Here is a 22,683-nt window from a genome sequence, read left to right as displayed (position 1 = left end):
TGGACCGGCGCTGTCCGGAGGCGTAGGCATGGCGTCTGTTATCTTTCTAGCGTACATTCGCCACCGGCTTGGACAGCCAAATGGAGAGGCGCATCCCACGATCACCGAAACGTGAAACGCGGTTGGCGAGAAGTTTTCGCAAAGTCGGAATTTTTCATGCTCCACGTGGGCTGTGTACGTCCCTGAGAGGGCTTTTATTCTGCCGCCGCAAAATACAGTTAAACATCGATTCGATTATTCTCGCGTCGTTAAATTTGGCACTTTACTTGCTCAGAAACAGCGCCAGTCCTCGGCGGTCCTTTGTCTTTGTCTCTTCCGCGCTGTTCGTAGCTATGCTAGCCCGGTGACACACTTGCTTCGGTTAAATTGAAATTCGACCTTTTTGAAGAAAGTGCACAGTCGCGAAAGGCTTTCTTTTCTTCTTTTTTTTCTTTTTGCGCGGGAAGGGCCGGAAGAATGTTTGAACAAAACTGCAGCACAAAAAAATAACTAATTTTAATAGCGTCTAAAAAAAATCTAGACCCGGCGATAGCGGCATGATGCTCCGCTGGCGAAGACCTCTTCGCAGAGGCCGAACGTCACACCTACATCGGGTTCGCTCTACGGTACGACTGAAAATTCGGTATATTGGAATCAGGATAAACACGCTTCGTTATATTGAGGCTCAAGACGATACATGGTGTTCTGTGAACACAAAGTTGCGAAAAGTGAAATACTTCGCTATATGGAGAATTTCGTTATATTGAAGCCCGTCGCACAGAGTTTTAGCTGTACTTGAACTTTTGTACCAACGGCACAACGCATTCGTATGGTTCAGATATGTTCACTTCTACAAAGCGTGGGTATGTACAGCCCCTACGCTCGCCTTCTGAGCGTGGAGCACAGGTTCGAAACCCAGCACCGCCAAGAAAGTTTGTTTTGTACATTTTATTCGTTTAAAGCGATTTATCTTACGTGACAGAGGGATTGACGGGCACATAACTATCTAGTTGAGTCGGCATTTAAAATCACTACAGTAAAATGCGAAGCAAGCGCCCCCCCCCCCTTTTTTTTCGGGAGATGTCAAATACGCGCCAGTGACCAAACAAGCGCCCCCCCCCCCCCCAGAGGCGTAGGCAGAAATTTTTTTCGGGGGGGGGGATCCTTGATTTGAAGTCGAGGCCGGGCAGGCAGATATATGTGGTCAAGCTTTATTTTGGGCTTTGTATACCATAGCAAAAAAATGCGGGGGGGGGGGGGAAGGGGGCAGTGGCGTAGCCACTGCTACCCTCCCCTTCCTCCGCTGCGCCCACTTTTTTTTTTCTAGACGAGAATCGCTTGTATAAAAAGAACCAAAAGAATGAGTACACTGAATGCGTTTATGCTTATGAAATTCCGTTGTCACGTGGCCGGTCGTATATTGGTCAAACCGGTCGCTGCTTCAATGGTTTGACAATGAAGGGGGAATATAAACACTAAATAAATAAAGCATTTCTTTAGAAACATGGACGTGCATTTTTTTTATTTTTAGCGGCTCTCCCACCGCCATCTTGAATTTCGGTCCGAGACCGAGCAAGCGCCCCCCCCCCTCCAAATCTGGTCGGATTATCCTTCACCGTAGGGGGGGGGGGGGCGCTTGCTCGGCATTTTACGGTATTCGAAGACCCTTCCCGGGAGACCTGGACCATTTCACCAAAAGAACTGCGCCCGATGGCCACTAGTGCACAGTTCCAAACATCACCAAGACTGTCGGCTAACCCAGGTGAAAATATGGTTTCCAGCTAGTTTTAACTGGGAACTGGGTCGAGATGGGACCAGCTGGTCCCCAGCAGGAACCACTTCAGTCTGGAAATGGAACCAGCTGGAACCAGTGTGTCTGGAAACGGAGCCAGCTGGAACCAGTGGATCAGGAAACCAGTCGGTCTAAAAATGAACAACCTAGAAGAACCAGTTGGTCTGAAAGTCAGCTAGAACCATTTGGATCGGTAAATGAATTAAACCAAGTGGCCTGGAGCCAGAACGTGCACGTATACTAGCTGTACTAGCAGGAACCTTTTTTGTTTCTGTAGAACCAGCAGCACCCCAGGCTAATCGCATCCTGGATTAAATGTGGAGTTTATGCGGTTCAACTAATGAAATTAGCTCTTACAGAATCTTGCGGCTCCCTAGGTTCATGCACTCGGGCGCCGGCGCGTGTTGATGGATGGGCTTGCACGTGATCAGGGGCGTAGCCAGAAATTTTTTTCGGGGGGGGGGGGGTTCAACCATACTTTATGTATGTTTGTGCGTGCGTTTGTATGTGTGCGTGTATATATACGCAAGCAAAACTGAAAAAAATTTCGGGGGGGGTTTGAACCCCCCCAACCCCCCCCCCCCCCCCTTGGCTACGCCCCTGCACGTGATCAAAATAACGGGCAAGCCTTCGGCTGATAAACGAGGCGCTCCGTGGACTATAAAAAAAATGAAAAAAAAAAACGTGGCACTGCAGGTCGCCCGCACGTCCTATAAGCAGTCATGAACGGAAAAGTGACGAGGCAAGCAAGAAGCTCACTATATATATATATATATATGCAATGGAAATCGGCTTGTTTCAGACATCAACACATGCACTTGCATTGCAAATACGGCGTTCTGCCGGTCCCATCGTGGGCGGAGCCACCAACTTAATTTATCTTGGGAGGGCCTCTGGCTTTCTACATCTGAGTTACTCGGGACTGAAATAAAGTCCTTGTCATGTCATGTCAAGGCTTCCAAACTCCGTAGTGGGTAGGAGTCATTGTGGAAACGCACGACAGCAAGATGGCGTCACGGTGGTGACGGCCGCCGACAGTGGCGAGAAGGGTTCACAGCGGCCGGCGTGACCGCCATTATTGTGCCGGGTCGTCGCCGGCTGTGGCCCGAAGCGGCCATATATCCCATTAGAATGGCGTCTACGATTATATGTGTCGCGCGTGCTCTTACCAGCGTGGCGACACCATGACGTTATGTGCCCCTGACCGCCGTCGGTCTTCGAGCCTTACGTACCGCCGCGGGGACGCTTGGCCCTCCACGTTCAAGCAAGTATACGCACCGCCGGCTCATGCACGATCGCCAATTGAACTAGAGTTAACGTTTTTCAACATTTAAAAGAGCTATAGAGTTATCATTTAAATAGTTCCAGTCGAGACCCAGGTGGTCCGAGTTGGCCCCCAACAGGAACCAGATGGAAGCCAGCTGCTCCCAGTTCACCCCTAACTGGACCAGTTGGAAACGAGATAGAACCAGTTTCTTTCAGGCTGGAACCAGTTGGGACAAAATGGCCCCCTATCTGGGTCAGTTGGAAACCAGAGAGAGAGAGAGAATTTATTTACAAAAAGGCAGAGAGGTCGGCCTGAGCTATAGTTGGAAACCAGGTACAGTTGGTTTCAGGCTGAGACCAGTTGGGACAAGCTGGCCCCTAACTGGACCAGTTGGAAACCAGATAGAACCAGTAGGTTCAGGCTGGGACCAGTAGGAGCCGGTTTGGACATGTTGGTCGCAGTTCGTTACGTTACACATTAGTTTTAGAATATGGCACCTAAAGCTTCGCGTACACCAGCCTTTGTGTTTTCTGCCACTGCGCATGCGTCATTATATACCTCTTGCGTACCCACGTCAAGTTGCGAAAATAGCGTATCGTACACAACGAATACTATCTCTGCGTACGCTATTTTAAAACTGTCTATTTCCGCCTGGGACTAATGCGGCCCGACGGTGTCTGCAGGTCCGGACCTGGCGGGAGTCGCCGTCGACTTTCACGCGCTGTAACGCCGGACCAGCGAGTTAGGCGTCAGCACAACGTTACCTACACGTCCGTGGACACGTCTCGATGACGTTTACGAACAGTCGCGAGCCGAGACAGTGACCAGCACGTCATTGAGGAGCGCCGGGTAAGCGAGTTCGTTGGTGCAGGCATGTCCAGCGGCGACGACGCGACCTCCCGGTCGCAGCAGTTCCTGGCTGCCATGCGCGGCCTACGCAACGCACTCTACGAGACCTGGCCCTCATCGCAGGCGACGGTGGCGATAGTCGTGTTCGTCGCAGTGCTCTGCGCATTCCTTTACGGGCTACTCCGGGACGGCGAAACGGCGGCCATGGTGTACCCCGACACGCCGGCGGCCTACTTCAGGGTCGCTTCCAGATCCAGCAACCCCGAGAGAAGGGAGCCCGGCTATGTCGAGCTCGAAGCGCTTCTGCGCACCCCTATCGTTGTGGCCGAGTCGGCCGCACTAAGATGAACGAAAATCCGGCATGTGGTCTGCTAGAAGCGCTTTTGCACGCCCCTATCGCGGTGGCCGAGACGCCAACACATCTGATGAGCGAAACCGGACATGTGGTTTCAAGGTTGCTCGACTGAAATTTGTTCCTTGACGCAGTCGACTGTTCATCGAGAGAATGAGTGTGTTCCTGGTTACACAAAGCCATCTCAATGGTACACAGTGAAATTCACGCAATACACCAATATATCTCGCTTTTTTTGCTTTTGAGTGGAATACAACTGCGCAAATTTGCGCGGTTGTGTTACGTGTAATATTGCACAACTGTGGGATTTTCACGACTGAGCTAAACGTGTGAATTGAACCCGCGACCACATGAACCTATCAATCGCCAAATTACCAAGAAAATTACGCTTTCATACAATTAAGCAGTTTGCCCTTCAAGCGCTTGCGTTGCTGTCTCTCTTATTTCGTGAACCTCATTCGATGAGAACTTCGAGCAAGATCATTTGTGCTATATAAATCTTTGATACGGTACAAATGGTATAAATCTTTTATGTGATTTATATGGCATAAATCCTTTGCACTAAACATTTGCAAAGCCCAAGTTGAAAAGTTGTTCTGACTGGCAGCCCTCATCGCTCTGGAAAGGAAGGCAACTGAAACTAAAAGCATATGCATTCTTATACAGAGAAACATGGCTACAACAGCGTTGTTCCATGTTCCTAGGACTTTTAAATATTGCTGTAATATCGGATGGAGATAGAATTTGTAGTGCTTCTTATAAGGCTTGACACATGATCAGATGTTGAAACATAAATACGTTCACAGAAAGACTGAACAGTGTTTAAACAATTAAGGAATGCCAATGCTTCAGCAAAGGTACTTGTTCAAACAGTATTGCGCATGCAAGCCTAAAACCGCAGAATGCCAAGTGAAGTTAATGCGTTCTATTTAACTATTTGGGAATCAATCAATGACGTAAATACATGGCACCTAAAACAAGTCCCAAATGGTCGATACCGCATCGCACATTTACCGCACTGTCGACATGTTTGAAAAGCGCGCCAATTTCTAACTATCTCTCCCTCTCCCCCCCCCCCCCCCAGCAAGTGCTGTCACTCTGGGGGGTGCACTGAATTTTTCTCTTGTGCCGTTTACCTTTGGTTTCCTTCATTTACTCTGCACACGTGTGGGCGTGAGGCAGCGAGTTTGGTTTCATCTCGCGGGCAGTTTCTGCTTGCGGTGCTCGCAAAAACTCGCAAAAGTCTGTGCACTTACCATCCCCACCAATCAAAACTTCGAAGTGGGACCCCATCATGAAAAGAAAGCCTTGTACTCGTGCATGGATGTTTGTATTTGAGAATGGGTGTGTTAACAAAAGCTTAAATGCACTAATGCACTAAGTTGCGCAAAGATGCTGGTTGATCCTTAGCTTGTCGTGCTGCAGTACGGGAATCAGCGGAACTCACAACGCCTGTGGCGATTGGATCCGGCATGCTTGGCTGAAGAAGCGGCAGCCAAGAGACGGCAACGGGCAGATCCGGAATACGCACAAAGCTTGCCACTCTGAATGTGTTGATCGAAATTGCTGTCCCTGAGCCAGAAACTGTGGCAGTTGCTACGGCGACGGCTCGGCGGCGGCTTGGCTATTTTTAGCAACAGCGCAGCAGGAGTGTTTTATTAACGGATGCCTTACCGCCAGCTTCAACAGCTTTGCTGTTGAAAACATTAGCAAGCTTTAGTACTGCCTCCATAGCATCCGTAATTGCACTACATACATAAGCTTGTCGCACTTTGTATAGAGTGCATGCTCAGAAGTTATCAGCCTATACGTGCTCTGTGCGAAATGTGGTGTTCTCATTTAGGCGATGCTGCTACGGACGATAAATACACAGTACTAAAACTCTATATTACTTGGTGATAGCCAATAACAAATGCCAATTACGCAAGAAAATGTTTGTGAATACAGAGGTGTACACACAGTACCATGCTATATTCACTGCATGCAACAAAGACAGATGAGACCAGACAGCAGGGACATGTAATTTTCACATTTGTCAGTTTGTGTGAACATATAAATGCTGTACCCAAGGAAAAAGAAGCAGAACTCCACGTAAGGAGTAATAATTACTTTATTAGCTCTAATAGAGAATATAAATAAGAAATAAAGGCGGTTATTGCAGTACACGATGTAGTCACTGGCATGTAAAAAAAACGAAGCACTGGGAGTCGAAGGGCAACACACTGTCCCATGAGAGAGTGGCACATTGCATAAGAAAAGCATTTGCATAATGAATCAAAGGCACCGCCAACATATGCAGGCAACACGACGAAAACGATGCCTCCTCGCGCACAATTCCACTTGAGCCTTTGGCTGTGAGGAGATCGAAAAGCGGAGGCCACAAACGAACATGCATTAAATGCCATAATGTTGTAAGTGATCCCCTCACAGCTGTTCCTGAATCCTCCCACATTGAACAGCAGTATGTGCCTGCGTCTTGCGAAGTATGACTCAGTGTTAAGGAGAATGCCAATCAAGTACTTCGGGACAGGTTACGGCTCCATCTTGACATGAACGCTTTGGTAATAGTGTCTTACCAATATAAGCTTACCGGTGATTGACATTTAGCACGTTTTTCTTGTGTTGCTAATACATTCAAGTAACTTCATTTTAAACACTGGTCAAGTACCCCCTCTAAGAGTGAATCTTACTGCGCATGCCTGTATAGAAAAAGAACTAGTATTTAGAATTCACATTTCAATTAAGTATGTCAGTAACTAATTCACTGACGTTTGGGCTCAGGTGCTGATCAAGGCAGGTGCACCATCACAACTTAGCGACACCAATCGCGCCAAAGTTTCAATTGCTGCCGAGCTTGCAATTAGCTGTTCACACCAGTACAGTTTCAGCTACAGCCCAAGAAAATGTTGCACATTGCACAGTATTTGCACCAATGCACACTGGCCACCGTACCCAAGAAGTCACACAGAAGAAAGATGCGTTTGATGCGAAACGTAGACGAAGGTTACACACACTTTCGACGCCGATTTCACTTGCGCCATACGCGACACCGCTTGCACGAGCCATGTAAAATATGCCCACCAAATATGGTGCAAGAGACGGTGGGCACGTTATGGACACACAGAACGTGGAAGACGTACCAAGAAAATTTCACTGCGACGGACAGTCAATTAGTGTCGACACAAAAAGACTTCGATGAAAGCAAGGCCAGTATAATGCCAAGTTTCTCGTATCCTAGTTTATTGTCATGCATCATGCATTGTAACGAACATTCAATATTAAAAGGTAACAATGACACAGTTTGACAACGCTATTGTAAAAGGGCAAGAACGGAATTGCATCAACACAAAAGTTAAAAAGAAGAAAAAAAAAAGAAACGTGACATTACTCAGGCACAGCAAGTCGCACCTGAAATGTTCACTGCCTCTGGTGGTGCAAAATGGCTCTCCACAATCGACACAGAAAATGCAGTTTTGCTCACTGCTGCAGCCATAGCAAAGCAGCTAAAGGCTCAGACTTCGGAAGAGCCTCAAAAAACAAATTAAGTGCTTATTCACTGGGCCTCATCCACATCCACAGATCCAGTAGGGATCTCCGGATGTCCTGAACTCCCACTCTTGAAGCTGCATGCGCACATGACTTAACTCGTGAATTCCTTCTTCCCAGCTGTTGCAGCGTAATTAAAAAGCGCATGGAAGCGCAAATAAATGTCTTATTATTGCTTGGAAGCATCCTCACATCATCGTCATCAGCAATCGCCATCTTAAAGACAGACCCCAATCCTTGAAAAAAGGAACCTGCTTGTCCTACCACCAGTTGATTAGCACATCAGCTCTTAATCGACACTGCCAAATCACCCTTTAGAAAATTGTCCTAGCAAGGCACACGGTTACACTACAATGTATGGTACAGCTTTTCTGTGCAAAGGGAATTCCACATAAGCTGCAACACTAAAGTAATCTAAGCACTAAAGTAAACTTATTGCATAGTATGCAACAGTGCGGAAGCTATACCGGCAGTGCAGACACTGAGGTATCTCTTAGCACCTTCTGCAGTTGAGTTGCTCTTGATCCCTAAAGTACTTGCAGACACAAGTTCATGCCATATTACGTTTGCACTTCTAGCAGGTGATACTAATGGTCTGGTCAGGAGCATAAATTATGCACTATAGTCGTATCCTGCAAAAACATCCTACTCCGGTGTTGGTTATAAGTGGTCAATATCCCTATATTGACTGGAGTAAAAAATGTTGTATTTCACAATGTAATTGTATGGGACTTCATTTTATATCCAAACACAAAGCTCAATTTCATGTGTGATGGACTACTTTTTGGTTGCCAGATGCAAACAAAGCAAGAAGCCTTTGCAACACGGCCTGCCACGTGCGAATCGGAGCATGGCATTTTTGTGATGCCATCATGGTTTAGAGCATCATGTTTATGGCGCACATGTCCTGGGAGTGAAGCAGAAGATGATGAAGAGGACAGAGAGGAAGAAGAGGATGAAGAGAGCGCGTGCTGGTTCATTTCTGTTCATCATTTCTGATCACTTCTGTTCACCCATCATGGACCGATGCTCGGCTCGAACAGCTCTGCTCTTAACATTGCTGACACATAATTGGGCTGTTACGCATGGGCAGTGAAATAGCTAAAGACACTAGCGCAGACTGTCTAGCGAAGAGAAGCACTTGACATCTTTGAAACACCATTTTGAATCACCAGGGGCAACGAAACCGCCTGTGTCATCTTTAAAATGAGTACACACGACAATGTAAAAGGTTCAAAATAAAAAAAGACATCTCAGAGTCATATGGCACAACCGTATGTGTGAGAGAGAGAGGAACACCAAGGAATCACTCCAGTTCCTTCATGCAACACGACGCGCGCAAACGTTAAACGTTAAAAAACGCAAGAAAAACACCGGTTTCCCTAAAAAAGAACAGGTTTGTTAAAAAGTGGGTTAATAGGGAAAAAATAAACACACGTTCGTGCGAAGCCTAGCTTCAAAGACAAACAGGGAGTATGCAAGAAACAGCGCAGGACACAAATTCGAGAACAGCAACGGTTAACGAAAGAGATCGACACGCGATGCATAGAACACTTGAAAAGGCAACTATGTTGCACTGAAAATGCACCAAAATTCATTAAAAATTCTCGAAGGACTGCATGTTTACGGACTACTTCAGGTTTAGATAAGTGTAAGTATGCGTTGAAGTCACTTGTGTCATTAGTCGAGGACTAATAGAGTGCAAGCACCGACTTTCAACACTGTCGGAACATTTCACCGAGGGATGAGGGGGCCACAGAGAGAAAATGATTGACATATTGTCAATGTTATGTAGCTCAGTTAAACGATCGTTATTAACCTTTGTTGTTCCAGCCCATGGAAGACACGTTGGTAGTTGAAGTAAATTTTTCGGTAATGTAATGTCATCTAAAAATAGACTATCCCAGCACACTCGTGTCCACTACGCGAAGAGGACCACTCCCTTCACAATATAAAAATCATTTGCGTGACTACTGATCTATTTCCGTACATGCCTAAACTAAAAATCTATCCAGGAAATTTTCACGCGAAGTACGCTGTGACAGAGTTGCGTGTAGACGTATTCGTGCTGGACATTCTAAGCGAGCTCACTTGTTAGTTCAGTGCAATGTTCGCCAAGAAAGGAAAACAGCTTTTTTTTTTTCTTCAGCCAGACAAGCGCCGGCAGAGTGTTCAGTGGCAGATACCCTGTCTTAGATATGTTTTCATCGATGTGTGCAGTGCACTAACTTGCGAGAAAATTTTAAATCATAAAGCCCAACATAATTAGGTCCCCTCACGAGAGAAGAAAAAACAAACTATTCAAGAATAGTTGCTAACTAAAAATACGGTTACACTTTTGGACTTGAGAGAATGCAACCGAAAATTTTCAAATGAAACGAATGAGACCGTTATTGTGCGTACGAGAGAAATGCAGCTTGAACCGTCGTTACGTTGGGCTTGCCCTGCCACAGAGACGAAGAGACAGTTAGCGGGATCGACAAAAAACTCTCGCTGCACCGACAATGAGGTCAACGTTACTAGGAACAAAAAAGAACTAACACTATGTACTTAAAAGTTTAAACAACAACGTAAGCAAAACAATGTAAAGACCCACTTACAACAAGAAACACTGAGGGAGGGATGCTAAAAACAAAAGGTTTGTTAACGAAGTGCAACCACTGACGGCACTGCGGGCACCGACGCAGAAACAAGTCACGATGGCAGAGCCCTGTTCCGATTAGTGCACAACAAACGCCCGCAGCCATGGCTTGCAGAAACTCCACGACACCCGAATGCGTGGCGGCGGTTTCTCTCAGGACGTTGCAGCACGGTTTTGCGGCAGTCCATGTGATTCGACATTATCGAAGTGACGCACGGCAGAGGGCTGATGGACGGCTCTGCGTTCGTGCTCTGTCGTGATCTGCAGTCTCCATCTGCGGCGCGGTCAGCAAAGGACATAGCTTAACAAAGAACAGTGTTAAGAAAGAGATAATGTAATTGCTGGGGTTTTACGTGCCGAAACCACAATATGACTGTGAGCTACGCGGTGGAGGAGGGCTCCGGAAATTCCGATTACCTGGGGTTTTTTAACGTGCACCTAAATCTAAGTACACAGGCCTCAAGGATTTTTGCTTCCATAAAAGCAATGGCTGGACTTTCAATGAGTGCGAAAGGCAAAGACGTTGCCCTCAAAATCAAAGTTCGTCTGCCAAATGCTCTGGTCTTTCCCGTGGCAACGTGTGGCCGCGCGTTGCAGACCTTGCAGAAATCTGACTGAAAAGAAGAGAGATTCTTTCGAGCTACTGTTCTGAGACTCCGATGACTGCCAAAAGAATGAATATCTAGGTCATATAAGGAGTCGATCATGAACATTCTTACACTGAAAAGGACCATGAAGATAAAACTTGCTCGTTTTGGCCGTGCCATGCGAGCTAACAGGTCAGTGGAGCGGAAGTTAACATTAGTAAAAGTGGAAAAGAAGGGAAAATGTAGCGGTCCATGCACAGGATGGTTAGATGGCATACCGGAGGCTACGGTTCACTAGCGTCCGTATTCTCATGGTTCATATTCTCATAATGCCAGTAGCTGAACAGTATTAGCAAGGATTCTCACTCTGACAGTGGTTTCAAAGCCAAAGCATCAGTGTGATTCCCCGTGCACACAACCAATGTTTTAAACGTACACTGAAGATAGAAATACGACGTCGAAGATAGAAATAGGAAAAAAAAATTTGAAGAACCGCTGCTATGATGACTGCAAAAGTTGATAAAACAGCAAGTGGTTCCTGGCCACCTCAGCAATGCTGGTGTTACCTTATGCGACTGTGAGATAGTTGAGGCATTTGTGATTCACAAGAGAGGCGCATCCTGTGTAAGCATGCTGTGCTGTCTATCAGCTTAATTGACAAAGAACTTTGCTATCTCAACAGCATGCGTTTGTAATCGCATGCCGCATGTGCGCACTCTAGTGTCCCCTAATACTAATCTATCATGAGGCATTGCAATGTACGAATTTTTATGCTTTTGCACATCAGTTTTTGCGTATATATATTCTTCAAACAAAATCTTGTTGTTAGTCTGTGCCTATGTTTGTGTATTCTTGTCCCGATGCCTAGCGCTTCTCTGTATTAACAATGGGAGTTGATTTCATGGAATACCCGAGCACCTTCTCATCAAGTCCGTTCGTTCTGGTACAAAATTCTCAACATTTAAAGTCCACTGTCTAATCCAAACAATGCACTTTCTATCCCTTGCCCTTAAACCAACAAGTTTCCTTGACTTGTAGGGCATGCTTCAGTTTTCACATAACAAAATAAGGTGGTAGACTGAGTTGGTTAATTTTGCATCGTGATGTGATAGTAGTTTTTGAACAGATGACAGTAGTTTTTGAACACATATTTGAACTTGAACAGATACACGAAGAGTTGACACATGAGATAAGTGCTACATCGGGCCAGGCCACCTCCAAAACAGCTCACCTCAGCTGTCTTCAGCATACTACAGCAGTAGACCCAATCTAAAAGCCAACAGTTAGAATAGTACCAGTTACGGCAAACTGGTGCGCCTACCTAATACTGGTACCAGGGCTGCTTGCGGATCCAGCGGACACGAAGTCCAGAGTCCGTACGGATCTTGATGGAGGCTGCCTCGCAGGCACGCACAGTCTCCTTGACTGACTGCATCAGGTTTTGGGCATTGCCAACCAACATGTCCGTCGCCTCCTGGTCCTCCTCAGTGCCTGTATGGGTGCGCGCACAAAACCGGGGTTCATCTCATTTCATCCCATGGTTTTGTTTCAAGCAGTGCTAGCTTTATGCATGCAATCTTACAACTTTTTAGCACACCCTTTAGGCACACCCTTCAGGAGGATATTATCCTGTCCCACAACAATAGTCGACATTGACCGATCCTACTTTGTCTTTTAGGAGAATAGTATCCTGCTGAAGCACGCCCTTTAGAATACCTTGTCCCACTAGAATAGACAACACTGTAGGAGAATGCTGTCCTGTCCCACTACAACAGTCGACGCTGCAGGAGAATACTGCCCTGTCCTCTAAAAGGATAATATCCTGCTGAAGCACACCCTTCAGGAGAGTGCTATCCTGTCCAACTACAATAGTCAACATTGCAAGAGAATACTACCTTTCCTCAAGGAGGATAGTATCCTGCTGAAGCACACCCTTTAGGAGGGTACTATACTGTCCCACTAAAAGAAAACTGCCCTGTTCTCAGGGAGGACAGCATCCTGCTGAAGCACGCCCCATAGGAAGGTACTATCCCATCCCACTACAATAGTCGACATTGCAGGAGAAAACTGCCTTGTCCTCTAGAAGGACAGTATCCTGCTGAAGCATGCCCTTTAGGAGGGTACTATACTGTCGATAGGACACTGTCCTGCTGAAGCATGCCCTTTAGGAGGGCACTATCCTGTCCCACTACAATAGTTGACATTACAGGAGAAAACTGCCCTGTCCTCTAGAAGGACAGTATCCTGCTGAAGCACGCCCTTTAGAAAGGTACTATTTTGTCACACTACAATAGTCGACATTGCGAGAGAAAACTGCCCTGTCTTCTAGAAGGACAGTATCCTGCTGAAGCACGCCCTTTAGGAGAGTACTATCCCGTCCAACTACAGTAGTTGACATTGCAGGAGAAAAGTGCCCTGTTCTACAGGAGGAAAGCATCCTGCTGAAGCACACATTTAGGAGGATACTATCCTGTGCCTCTACAGTATTCGACATTGTAGGAGAATACTATCCTGTCTTTTGAAGGATACTATCATGTTCCCACTACAATAGTCAATATTCATACAGATGTCCCACACCTCTAATGCGTGCTTGGCGGTTTCCTGTCAGAACATGATGAACACACACAGTGCAGCTGAGAACACTGCATGCATCCATTATCATGAGAAATGCATCTTGTGAACGCGTGCAAATCCACGACCGTTGAATGTACTGTTGGGACACACTATGCATCTGTGTTGTGGGACAAAACTACACCCTTACTGTTAACTCTAATGGGCTTTCTTAGCTGGTCGTGAAAGGCACTTTCAGTCGTGATCAAAACCAACCTGAATATGCTTTCCCGATCGTCATTGGCTCTTTTGCACAGGTTATGGTAGGGAGCCTATTGTGGCTGAGTAATTCAATTCTGATTGGCCTTTCCAAGAAGCAAAAGTGCTCCTTGTGAAAGGTACAGGCTTTAATTTATGCCACCTGTGTCGCTAACGTCCACTTGTTACCTGACAAGACTTGAAGAAACTTCGAGGCGCTGGTAAAAAATCACAAATGATAGTTCAAGAAAATGTGCCAGCGGGCTGAATTACTGAACAACTGCAGACTGAAGATCACCTAATCCGCAGCGGAATATAAATTCCTCAATAACTTGCTTCTTCCTTATGGTATGCCTACAAAACAGACAGTGTAACACCGTAAAGCAAGAACACAACAAAATACGTGACCGAAAAAAAAGCGCGTATGAATGAAAAAAAGCCACACACAGTGCAAGAAACCATGCCAGGTGACGAGGAAGCAGCGGTGTTCACAAAGGAACAAGCAGGATGAACCACAAGACCAGTTTGCACACGATCATTCCATTTTCAGCCAAGACGTGCATTTATGAAAGTGCAAGTGCAAATGAACAGCATGAGGATGAAATAAAAAAGCATGTGTCACCCAAAAATGTGTGCTGCCGAACAAAGCAACATGCCGAAAGCGTGTATGCCAGTTCCTGAAGCGGAGACAAAAACACTACTTACTCCATCTTTTTACTGCATTTTTTTTTTCAAGAAATGGAAGAAAGAAAAGTGAACATGTAAAAAGTGAGCAAAGAACTCAAAACCTGCAAACAATATGAAAATATAATAATAAACCAACAAATCTGACTTGAACAATGTGTGCATTCAACACAACATGAGAAAAGGAAGATGTGTCGTGTCGGCGTTTGTGTTGCCTTGTTTCTTGTGTCCATGTTTGCATGCCTCACCTGCTTCTTTTATGAAGAAGCCATGGTGGTTATGAAGGAATAAGCTAGTGCATTATGTTTATGGTGCTGTTGGGTGAGAAATGTATAACTAAGTTTAATATGCCAAAGAGAAAGGGCACGAAATCAGACTGACAGACATAGACATACATAGATAGGACAGGCTAGTCACTCGTCCAACGATAAATCTGCAACCATGTTAAGCATGAGCAAGGATTAAGGATTGCACAAATCACACTAAATACTAAAAACTGCTGTCGTTTCTCTGTTTCCATGAGTAAAACTGCTTGTACCTGTCCTGGTGCTCCTTGAATATATGTATACTACTCCATTATGTATGTCATTCCTGGCAATAGTGAGCCAACACGAGGATATGAAATGACGAGGTAAAAAAATTAGAATAGAGGGTATAAACGAAATAAGGATAGAAAATTGGGCGAGTTGGATTATGTTCATGGCAAACAGCGCAAAACGACGAGACAAAGAAGAGTGAGGACAACACAAGCGCTGTGTTGTCCTCGCTCATAAACAGTTAATGAGCACACACGCACACAAACATGCACACTAGCGCACTAAAGTTATGATCACAACATACGAGGGATGCAGAACGTATGCCAATACCGTTGTACGAGGAGAGGGATTCAAGCAACTATGCTATTACATATACATTAAACTTAACTCACAACGCACAGGGTACCCACTGTTAAAGGTGACTTCTTCAGAGTTCCTTCAGTTTAAGAGGCCGAAAGTGGCCACACGTCACACTGCACTCTCTCGCGTCTTACGTTTCTTGAACTCGAAAACTAGGAATAACTTGCATTGTGGGAGCTGTACGCAGGGAATGTGACTTGAGGTGACTGAATGAGTGCGTTAATAAAACTGTTCATCGACACCCATTTCACGCGGGTAAATTTAGCACAGTATAGTTAAGGCCTTACGCATTAAAAGGTCACGAACTTGTCTAGTCAGCAGCGGTTACACGAGAAGTGTTTGAGGACTCTATGTCCTGGCAAGGAGTCTTGCAGCTCACAGTTGACTCCGACGACAATGGGTGCTAATGCATTTCCTCCCCACTGAAATGCAGCCACAATGGCTGGGAATCGAACCCAAGTCCTTGAGCTTGGCGGCACAACACCTTAACCACTAAACTACCACGTTGGGGGCGGGGCAAGAATGCCTCCGAGCACTTCGTATGCTCTGAATGAACTATACTATGCAAATATGCTCCAGGTGCCTGATTTCAACAAGCCAAATGCAAATCATTCTGTAAGAGTTTTAAGGTATGCTTAGAACTTTAAAGCGACTGGTCAAATGGGTGATCGGAATGTTGCAAAAGAGCATTCGTCTTGGCAGTCACAATGGTGCCGTCTTTATTTCCAGCTCTTTTCTTTTTTTGTTGTCTTACTTGAGAAAGTCCGCACTGATTAGTCAATAAGGTTGTGTGACAGCTTCAACGCGACAGTTCAGCTTCAAACTTTGTCAAACACAGGCACAAAGACACACTCCATAATAATGCACACTGGGCCAGTAACAGGCGCAAGAATCTGGTACCAACAACGGCAAAACCGTGCACCAAACAGGAGAACATGCGGAGTTTTTTACCACAGATAATCTCGCTCCCGTCGGGCGTCGGTATGGGCTCTGTGGGAAACAAGCGTCACCCTCAACAAGAGATACCGAGAGCCATTATTTGCGATTGACTAGACTGAACCACGGGCTACAATGCACAGAAATCACGTCCAGACTATGAGAGATGGTTTGACACGGGACTCCAAACATACTTCCATTACCAAGGGTTAATCAAGGCACGAAAGAATTTCAGCACGCTCGTTTTTCTGCACTTTCCAACCCTCATGGCTCAATACAAGCCAATGCTTAAAGACCACTGTCAATAGAGCAATTTCCCCACATTCACACGTGGGCACAGAGGCGCTACCAGTTCCCATGATGGCACTTATACTCAACGCCTTCCTTTAGTATTTGAGGTTGAAGGCAACATCGAAGTGAAGACAATGCCACCGGTGGATTTTTTCCGTTGAATTGCTGGGAAAGCTGGGACAGGCATCTGCTCTACAAACACAAACTTTAAAGGGCCAGTAAACAACCCCACGGTCCAAAATGTGCGTTGAAGTGATAACTTTGCACTCGCACGACGTGAACATGCTACCGCAAGAATTTTGTGAATAGGTGCTGTAATAAGGAAGTTGCAGGGTATAGAACAACCCACCTTGGCTGGTTTTGGTTTCTCGCTCGGCCTTCCTACTCTTCTCGGCAGCCAAGAGGGTTAGGTGTAGCCTGCTGTCGCGACTACACCCACTTCGGCAATGTAACACCACGTCAGCAATTACATCATCGGCACAGAGCCAGCGACCATGCAAGGCACGTCTCGGTCGTGTCGGAGCGGCTCTAGAGTCTCCCTAGTGGCGGGGTGAAGCGCAGTAAATGCGCGGCCAAAACCGCATCCCCACAGAGCCAAGGCGCCATTTCGTAGTGCAGAGGACCAATCAACGAAGTCGGTGCAGTGTAATGTTGCCCATGGGCAAGATTACGTCACCGCGCATACGACGAGGATTGGACAGGCACTGGAGAGGGGTGCGGGAATAGTTTTTTCGATATGGAGCATCTGCACGGCGCACGGCGCTGCAATATTTGCAAAATCTGGTCACCGCGGCTGTCTGTACGAATTGGCGAGCTTGTTTGGGAGATGTAAAAAAAAGTCAGAGCCTGTTTACTGGACCTTTAAAAATTTTGGGAAGTTTGAACACTCTGGATACCTCTGCTCCGATTACATCTATGAAGGACACTCACCCTGGGCGCCGAGCATGGTGGCCTTGACCGTAGACAGTATTCTCAGTTGGGTGCCAATGGTCGGTATGCGCTCACACACTTGCAGGATGTTCTGCAGGGATAGAGAGTGAGGCGAGGAAATTGGTTTACAGGAACACAAAGGCATAAAGTGATTTTCAGTGGGAAAAACAAGGGAAGGCTCCGTATGAAGTTGACATTTGCAGCAGGGTGGTTTGTTTTCGTCCGGGAATCAAGCCTGTGACAAGTTGACGGGACTTGACGGGCCACCGACGTCGGAGCCTCCCGCATTTGCCCGCTTTTAATAACTGCAAGTACAAGTGAGGACTCGGCCGGGAGCCTACATTTGTGGCAAGGGGCCCTGACATAAGCCCGATCGCATCAACCCTGACAGCAGGGCTTCCCTTTGTCCACCATCAATAACAGCAGGCCTTGAGGTTACACAGAATAAGATATGATTCAAATAAGCTTCACAAAAATACGCCAGGCAGACGGTGACGGAGGTGGTGTACACGTGACTCTAGAGGAAAGATACAAAGAAAGCATTCGTCCCAATTCAGGAATTGAAAATAAACTGTTACTCCTTTGGACCAGTTACTCTAAAACCCGAGCTTAACAGGAAGCTACCAGGTGGCAGTGTGAGGCCGCCCTGTTTTGAAAATTAAATCAGATGCCCAAAGCAACAAACGAATTACCACAGTATCCAGCATATAATATGTGCCTCTGCTCCACATGTCAACGCTCTTATTTACTTACTATAGATTCGTGAACCATATTTCTTATGTGCAAAAAAGTTTCTCTTTTCGTCTTAGTTAACAATCTAACAATCTACCAGGCATCTCTTAGTCATAACATAGATGAACAATTTTTTAAAATTTCACCTGGATACTTCGAATTTAGGTTCGTATGACATAACACAAGACATTACAGTTTTAAAAATACTTCACAGAGACCTGCACAAAAGGGGAGAGTTTGCCAACTGTAGTACTGCAACCAAAAGTGTCGGATTTCACTAAGTCTACTGTTTGCTGTCCATGCTTTGCATTATGCACTGAAACCTCAATATAACGAACACGGATATAATGAATTATCGGTTATAATGTAGTCAATGAATAATAGTCTTGCCATAGGTGCAATGTTACGAATATATGTCTATAACGAATTTTCGGATATAACGTTGCTATTTTCATGTCAGATACGATTTCGTTAAAATGAGGTTTGAGTGATGCAAAGCTGTCTTTGTGACTTCGACCAATCATCTCTTCAACCAATCTTCAACTGCAACCAATCACTTCTTCAGGGAAAGTCCTGTTCACAAACACGGTGACAGCACTGCTCCCCCCCCCCCTCCCGATCTAAAGCCGACACTGTGCCATTCGCCACTCACCGTCCTCATGCGCTTGTCGGTGCACATGCGAGCGAGCTCCTTGGCGAGACGAGTGACTTCTTCAGACGCCTCGGCTATCTGCTTGGCGCAGGCAATCAGGTCTTTCTTTGTGCCTCCTTCACCCCTGCCATGTGAATACACACAGAGTTCAATAAAGCATAGATGCTTAAAGAATGTGCAGCCGTCAGCATGTTGTGTATAAGAGGCAAACAGTACAATGCACGCAATCGTTACTATTCGGTATTTTCTGAGCCAAAGGCCCTTTTGAGGTTCACAGATGTAGCCACCAGATCGCTTTCAATTTTAACTGCTGATTTAGCTCACTAAACCAATACAGTAGAACCCCGCTGTTACGTTCCTCACTGCTGCGTTTTCCCGGCTGTTACGTCGTTTTCCGTTGGTCCCGGCATAGCTCCCATAGGATACAATGTATTGGGAACCCCGCTGTTACGTCGTAACTGTCGGACCGTTCCCGTATGATACGTCACGAAGTGCGCTCGGAGCCGACCGAGTGACTACCGAAGAGAGCGGCCATGGTGCATTTTCTCGCAGTTTTTCCTGTTTTGACAGTAACATTAGCCGCGTTAGAGGCGCAAGCAACAGGATCTTTCGATTGATGCAAACAAAAGCATCGCCTTCGAGATTCGTATTGCAAAGATGGCGTCTATGACGTAATTGCTCGCAAAAGCAAGGCCTTTGAGATTGGCATTTACTATTGACAAAAGCATAGCCTTTGAGATTTCTATTGCACAAACATGGCATCTATGACGTAATTGCCCGCGAAAGCAAGGCCTTTGAGATTGGCATTCACTTCTGCCATTGTGTTGGCGTAGACTCATCATCATCATTTGTCGGAGGACGGGAGGAGTTCGAGCTGGTTGGAGCTCGCATGGTCGTGCACGCGGTTCGCGGTCGGACTCGCCGCGCTGGTCGTGATTGCGTGTGCTTAGTTCTTTCATGCCTACAGCTGTTGGTGTTAAAAAAATCACATACGCTGATTACATTTCTGTGGATGAGGCCGTACCCAGCTCCGCGTTTCTATACGTCGACTAGATCGCGGCTGAGCGCGCCAATTTTCGTGCTGCTCGTAAGCAATGAAATAAAATTCTGTACCACTAAATATTTTGTCGTTTTTCCTATTTTTCGGCTCTTGCGTTTCCCGTCTCTTACGTTTATTTCCTACGGTCCTCTTCAAAAACGTATCAGCGGGGTTCTACTGTAGTCTGTTACAACCCTAACAGTAACTATAACCGCCACCCACAAAACCACTGTGTGCTTGTCGATCACCTCTGTAGGAGACACCCTTAACGAAAACCAGCAGATAATGAAGCTAAAGAAGGTATAGGGACATTAATTGTACTGTTTTTTTTAAAGTGTATTGTAATTCTGACATAGTGAGTGCCGCTAACACTCCCAGGGTTTGCATGCACATAAAACACCCGACATGTGGACGAGGGGATGACCGCCGCCGTAGCTCAATTGGTAAGAGCATCCGGCACGTAACCCGAAGGTTACAGGTTCTGTCCCTGCAAGCGGTAAGTTGTCTTTTCGTACACTTTACTTTCTTCACATCTATATCACAATTACTACAATACACTTAAAAAAACGGCACGATTAACGTCCCCTATACCTTCTGTGGCTTCATAAACTGCTGCTTTTCATTAAGGGCGTGCCAGACAAAGAAACGTGCCCTCGAAAATTCTCTTCCTTCGTTCGCCTCCGTAAAAGAGTCGTACCAGCAGCCTTTCGTTCAAAGCACGGGTAAATTTCTCGCTGCTGACATAAATACTAGGCGTAACGACAAATAAAAGTTCGTCGTTTATGAGTAAAACATTATCTTTGGCTGCGTACTGATGTCAGTACCTCTCGTGAAGTTTGCTGGGATGTTCAAGTTTTCTGTCTAAAACCGGCGACATGTACGTCTCCGTAGAGGAAGCGCGACTACCTTCAACACATGTGACTCACAAAAATGATCAAACGTAATTCGTTGGAGCATCTCTGTAAATTCTCTTTGCGTGGGACAGCGTTGGCTGAGGGCAGAGCTTACGTTTATTCTTAGCTCGCAACTGACTACAGTGGGCAAAGCAGATAGAGACTAGTGGGAGGCAATTTTCGATGCTTTAGACCTGTACGTAATTGCCTTTAATAAGTCAAGTTTGACACTAGTTATACAAAAAGATCGCAAGAACAGTCGAACACGGATATATCGAACTCGAAGGGGATCGCGAATTAGTTTGATACATGAAAAATTCGATATAAAAAAAAATACAGGCCCCGAGACCTTACCAGTGGCGGACGATCACCTACAATTGGCGCATTCAAGAACGACAACTAATTTCACACACACAATGCAACAGAATGTTTTATTTGCACGAAAAAAAAAAATCGCTTATCTTGTCCTGCTTCTTCGTCTTCGAAATGAAGTGCAAGACGCTGGCCTCGATCTTATCGAGGCTGTCCAGGTGCAACAGCCTGGTTCACTCCATGTCGCCGCAAAAACGGCGAATCGTGCCGAACGCTGCCACCACTTCAGCGGCGGAGTACACGCGTGTAGCCGACGCCTCGTCCGGACGATCTTCGTCGCCACTTGAGCTGTCGGCCTGGGCATCCTGGGTCCCTGCTACCGCAGCTACAATGTCCTCGTCAGCGAGGCTTGCAACAGCCTGAACATTGCAGTCCGCTTCCTCAAAATCGTTCGCAGACACTTCGGGTGGAACGGCAGCCGCGAAGAGGGACGACAACTCGTGAAATGCGTCGGCTATGCGCTCGTCGTCACTGTTTCACTGGTTTCCGCAAGTTCCGCCGTCACGAAGCCTGCCTTCTGGAAGCAGTTGGCCACTGTGCCCGTCTTCACGTCTCGCCAGGTGCCCGTCGCCATTTGAATGGCACAAAGCAGGTCAACCTTCAGCCCACCTTGAAGGACTTGATGATGCCCTGGTCGAGCAGTTGCAGCTTCGCTGTCGTGCTGGCCAGCAGAAACTTCAGCTCGATGTTTTTGAGCTCGCAGGGGAGCACGCACGCAAAAGAGGAATGCAGTGGTATGCGACAACTCATGGAAGTGAACTCCGCCAACAAAGCGCTCGCGATCAGTCGCGATGGCGGCGATGGCTACCCGGGTGCCTGGGCCACCTGCGAGGGCAGCAGCGATGTACGAAAGGCGCGAGCTGTGGTTGGCTGAGCAAATACGAAAGGGGCGGGCTGTGGTTGGCTGATCAAAACTCACAAAACAGCAACAAAAAAAAGAAAAAGAAAAGGCGAAAGGAGGAGGCAGCCGGCTCTTTCGTTCCTGCTCTCCGAGCCGACGGTAACGCAGGAGAGCGTAGGAGAAAGAGAGAGAGAGAGAGAAAAAAAAAGCCGTTCCGCAAGTTGGAGAGCGCGCCCAGCAGGAGTACAGTCCGAGCCCTCTCGCCCTGACGTTTTTCGAGCGTTTCGGGTGTTGGCTGAGGCGTGGTGCCGCGAAAGTCTCGGGGCTCAGCGAGTGCCGAAGCGTGCCTTCCAGCTCACACGGCGTTCGATATATCCGATGGCGGGTAAAAATACCGTTCGATATATCCGATGGCGGGTAAAAATACCGTTCGATATAGACGTGCAAATTTCTACACTTTTACAAAAGATTTTCAAGGGTATAATTCACGAGTTCAATATAGCCGAAAATTTGTTATATGTGGGTTCGATATATCCGTGTTCGACTGTATTAGCCTTGAGGCACTGAGCACTTTTCTTTTATGTTAAGACCTAAAA

The 22,683-nt window shown here is 46.5% G+C and overlaps 1 protein-coding gene across 3 annotated transcripts in view; it reads right to left on the bottom strand.

Annotated features, from left to right (window-relative positions):
- Positions 1 to 6,331: 6,331 nt before the first annotated feature.
- LOC119405277 (vinculin) overlaps positions 6,332 to 22,683 on the bottom strand; it is a 61,318-nt gene continuing 44,966 nt past the window's right edge. For 2 of the 3 annotated variants that reach the window (XM_037672091.2, XM_049419244.1), the window contains 5 exons: positions 18,943 to 19,066; positions 17,559 to 17,649; positions 16,353 to 16,391; positions 12,335 to 12,504; positions 6,332 to 10,700 (listed from right to left, as the gene is read on the bottom strand). In XM_037672091.2, coding sequence (XP_037528019.1) covers positions 12,335 to 12,504; positions 16,353 to 16,391; positions 17,559 to 17,649; positions 18,943 to 19,066 — 424 coding nt within the window. In that variant the 3' untranslated portion in view covers positions 6,332 to 10,700. The remainder of the gene's footprint in view (positions 10,701 to 12,334; positions 12,505 to 16,352; positions 16,392 to 17,558; positions 17,650 to 18,942; positions 19,067 to 22,683) is intronic. The other variant, XM_037672093.2, reaches the window with a different exon arrangement.

Source organism: Rhipicephalus sanguineus, chromosome 9, assembly GCF_013339695.2.
Source record: "Rhipicephalus sanguineus isolate Rsan-2018 chromosome 9, BIME_Rsan_1.4, whole genome shotgun sequence".
Classification (NCBI taxonomy): Eukaryota; Metazoa; Arthropoda; class Arachnida; order Ixodida; family Ixodidae; genus Rhipicephalus; species Rhipicephalus sanguineus.
The sequence above is the reverse complement of the archived record's forward strand: the minus strand, read 5'-3'. Positions and strand labels throughout refer to the sequence as shown.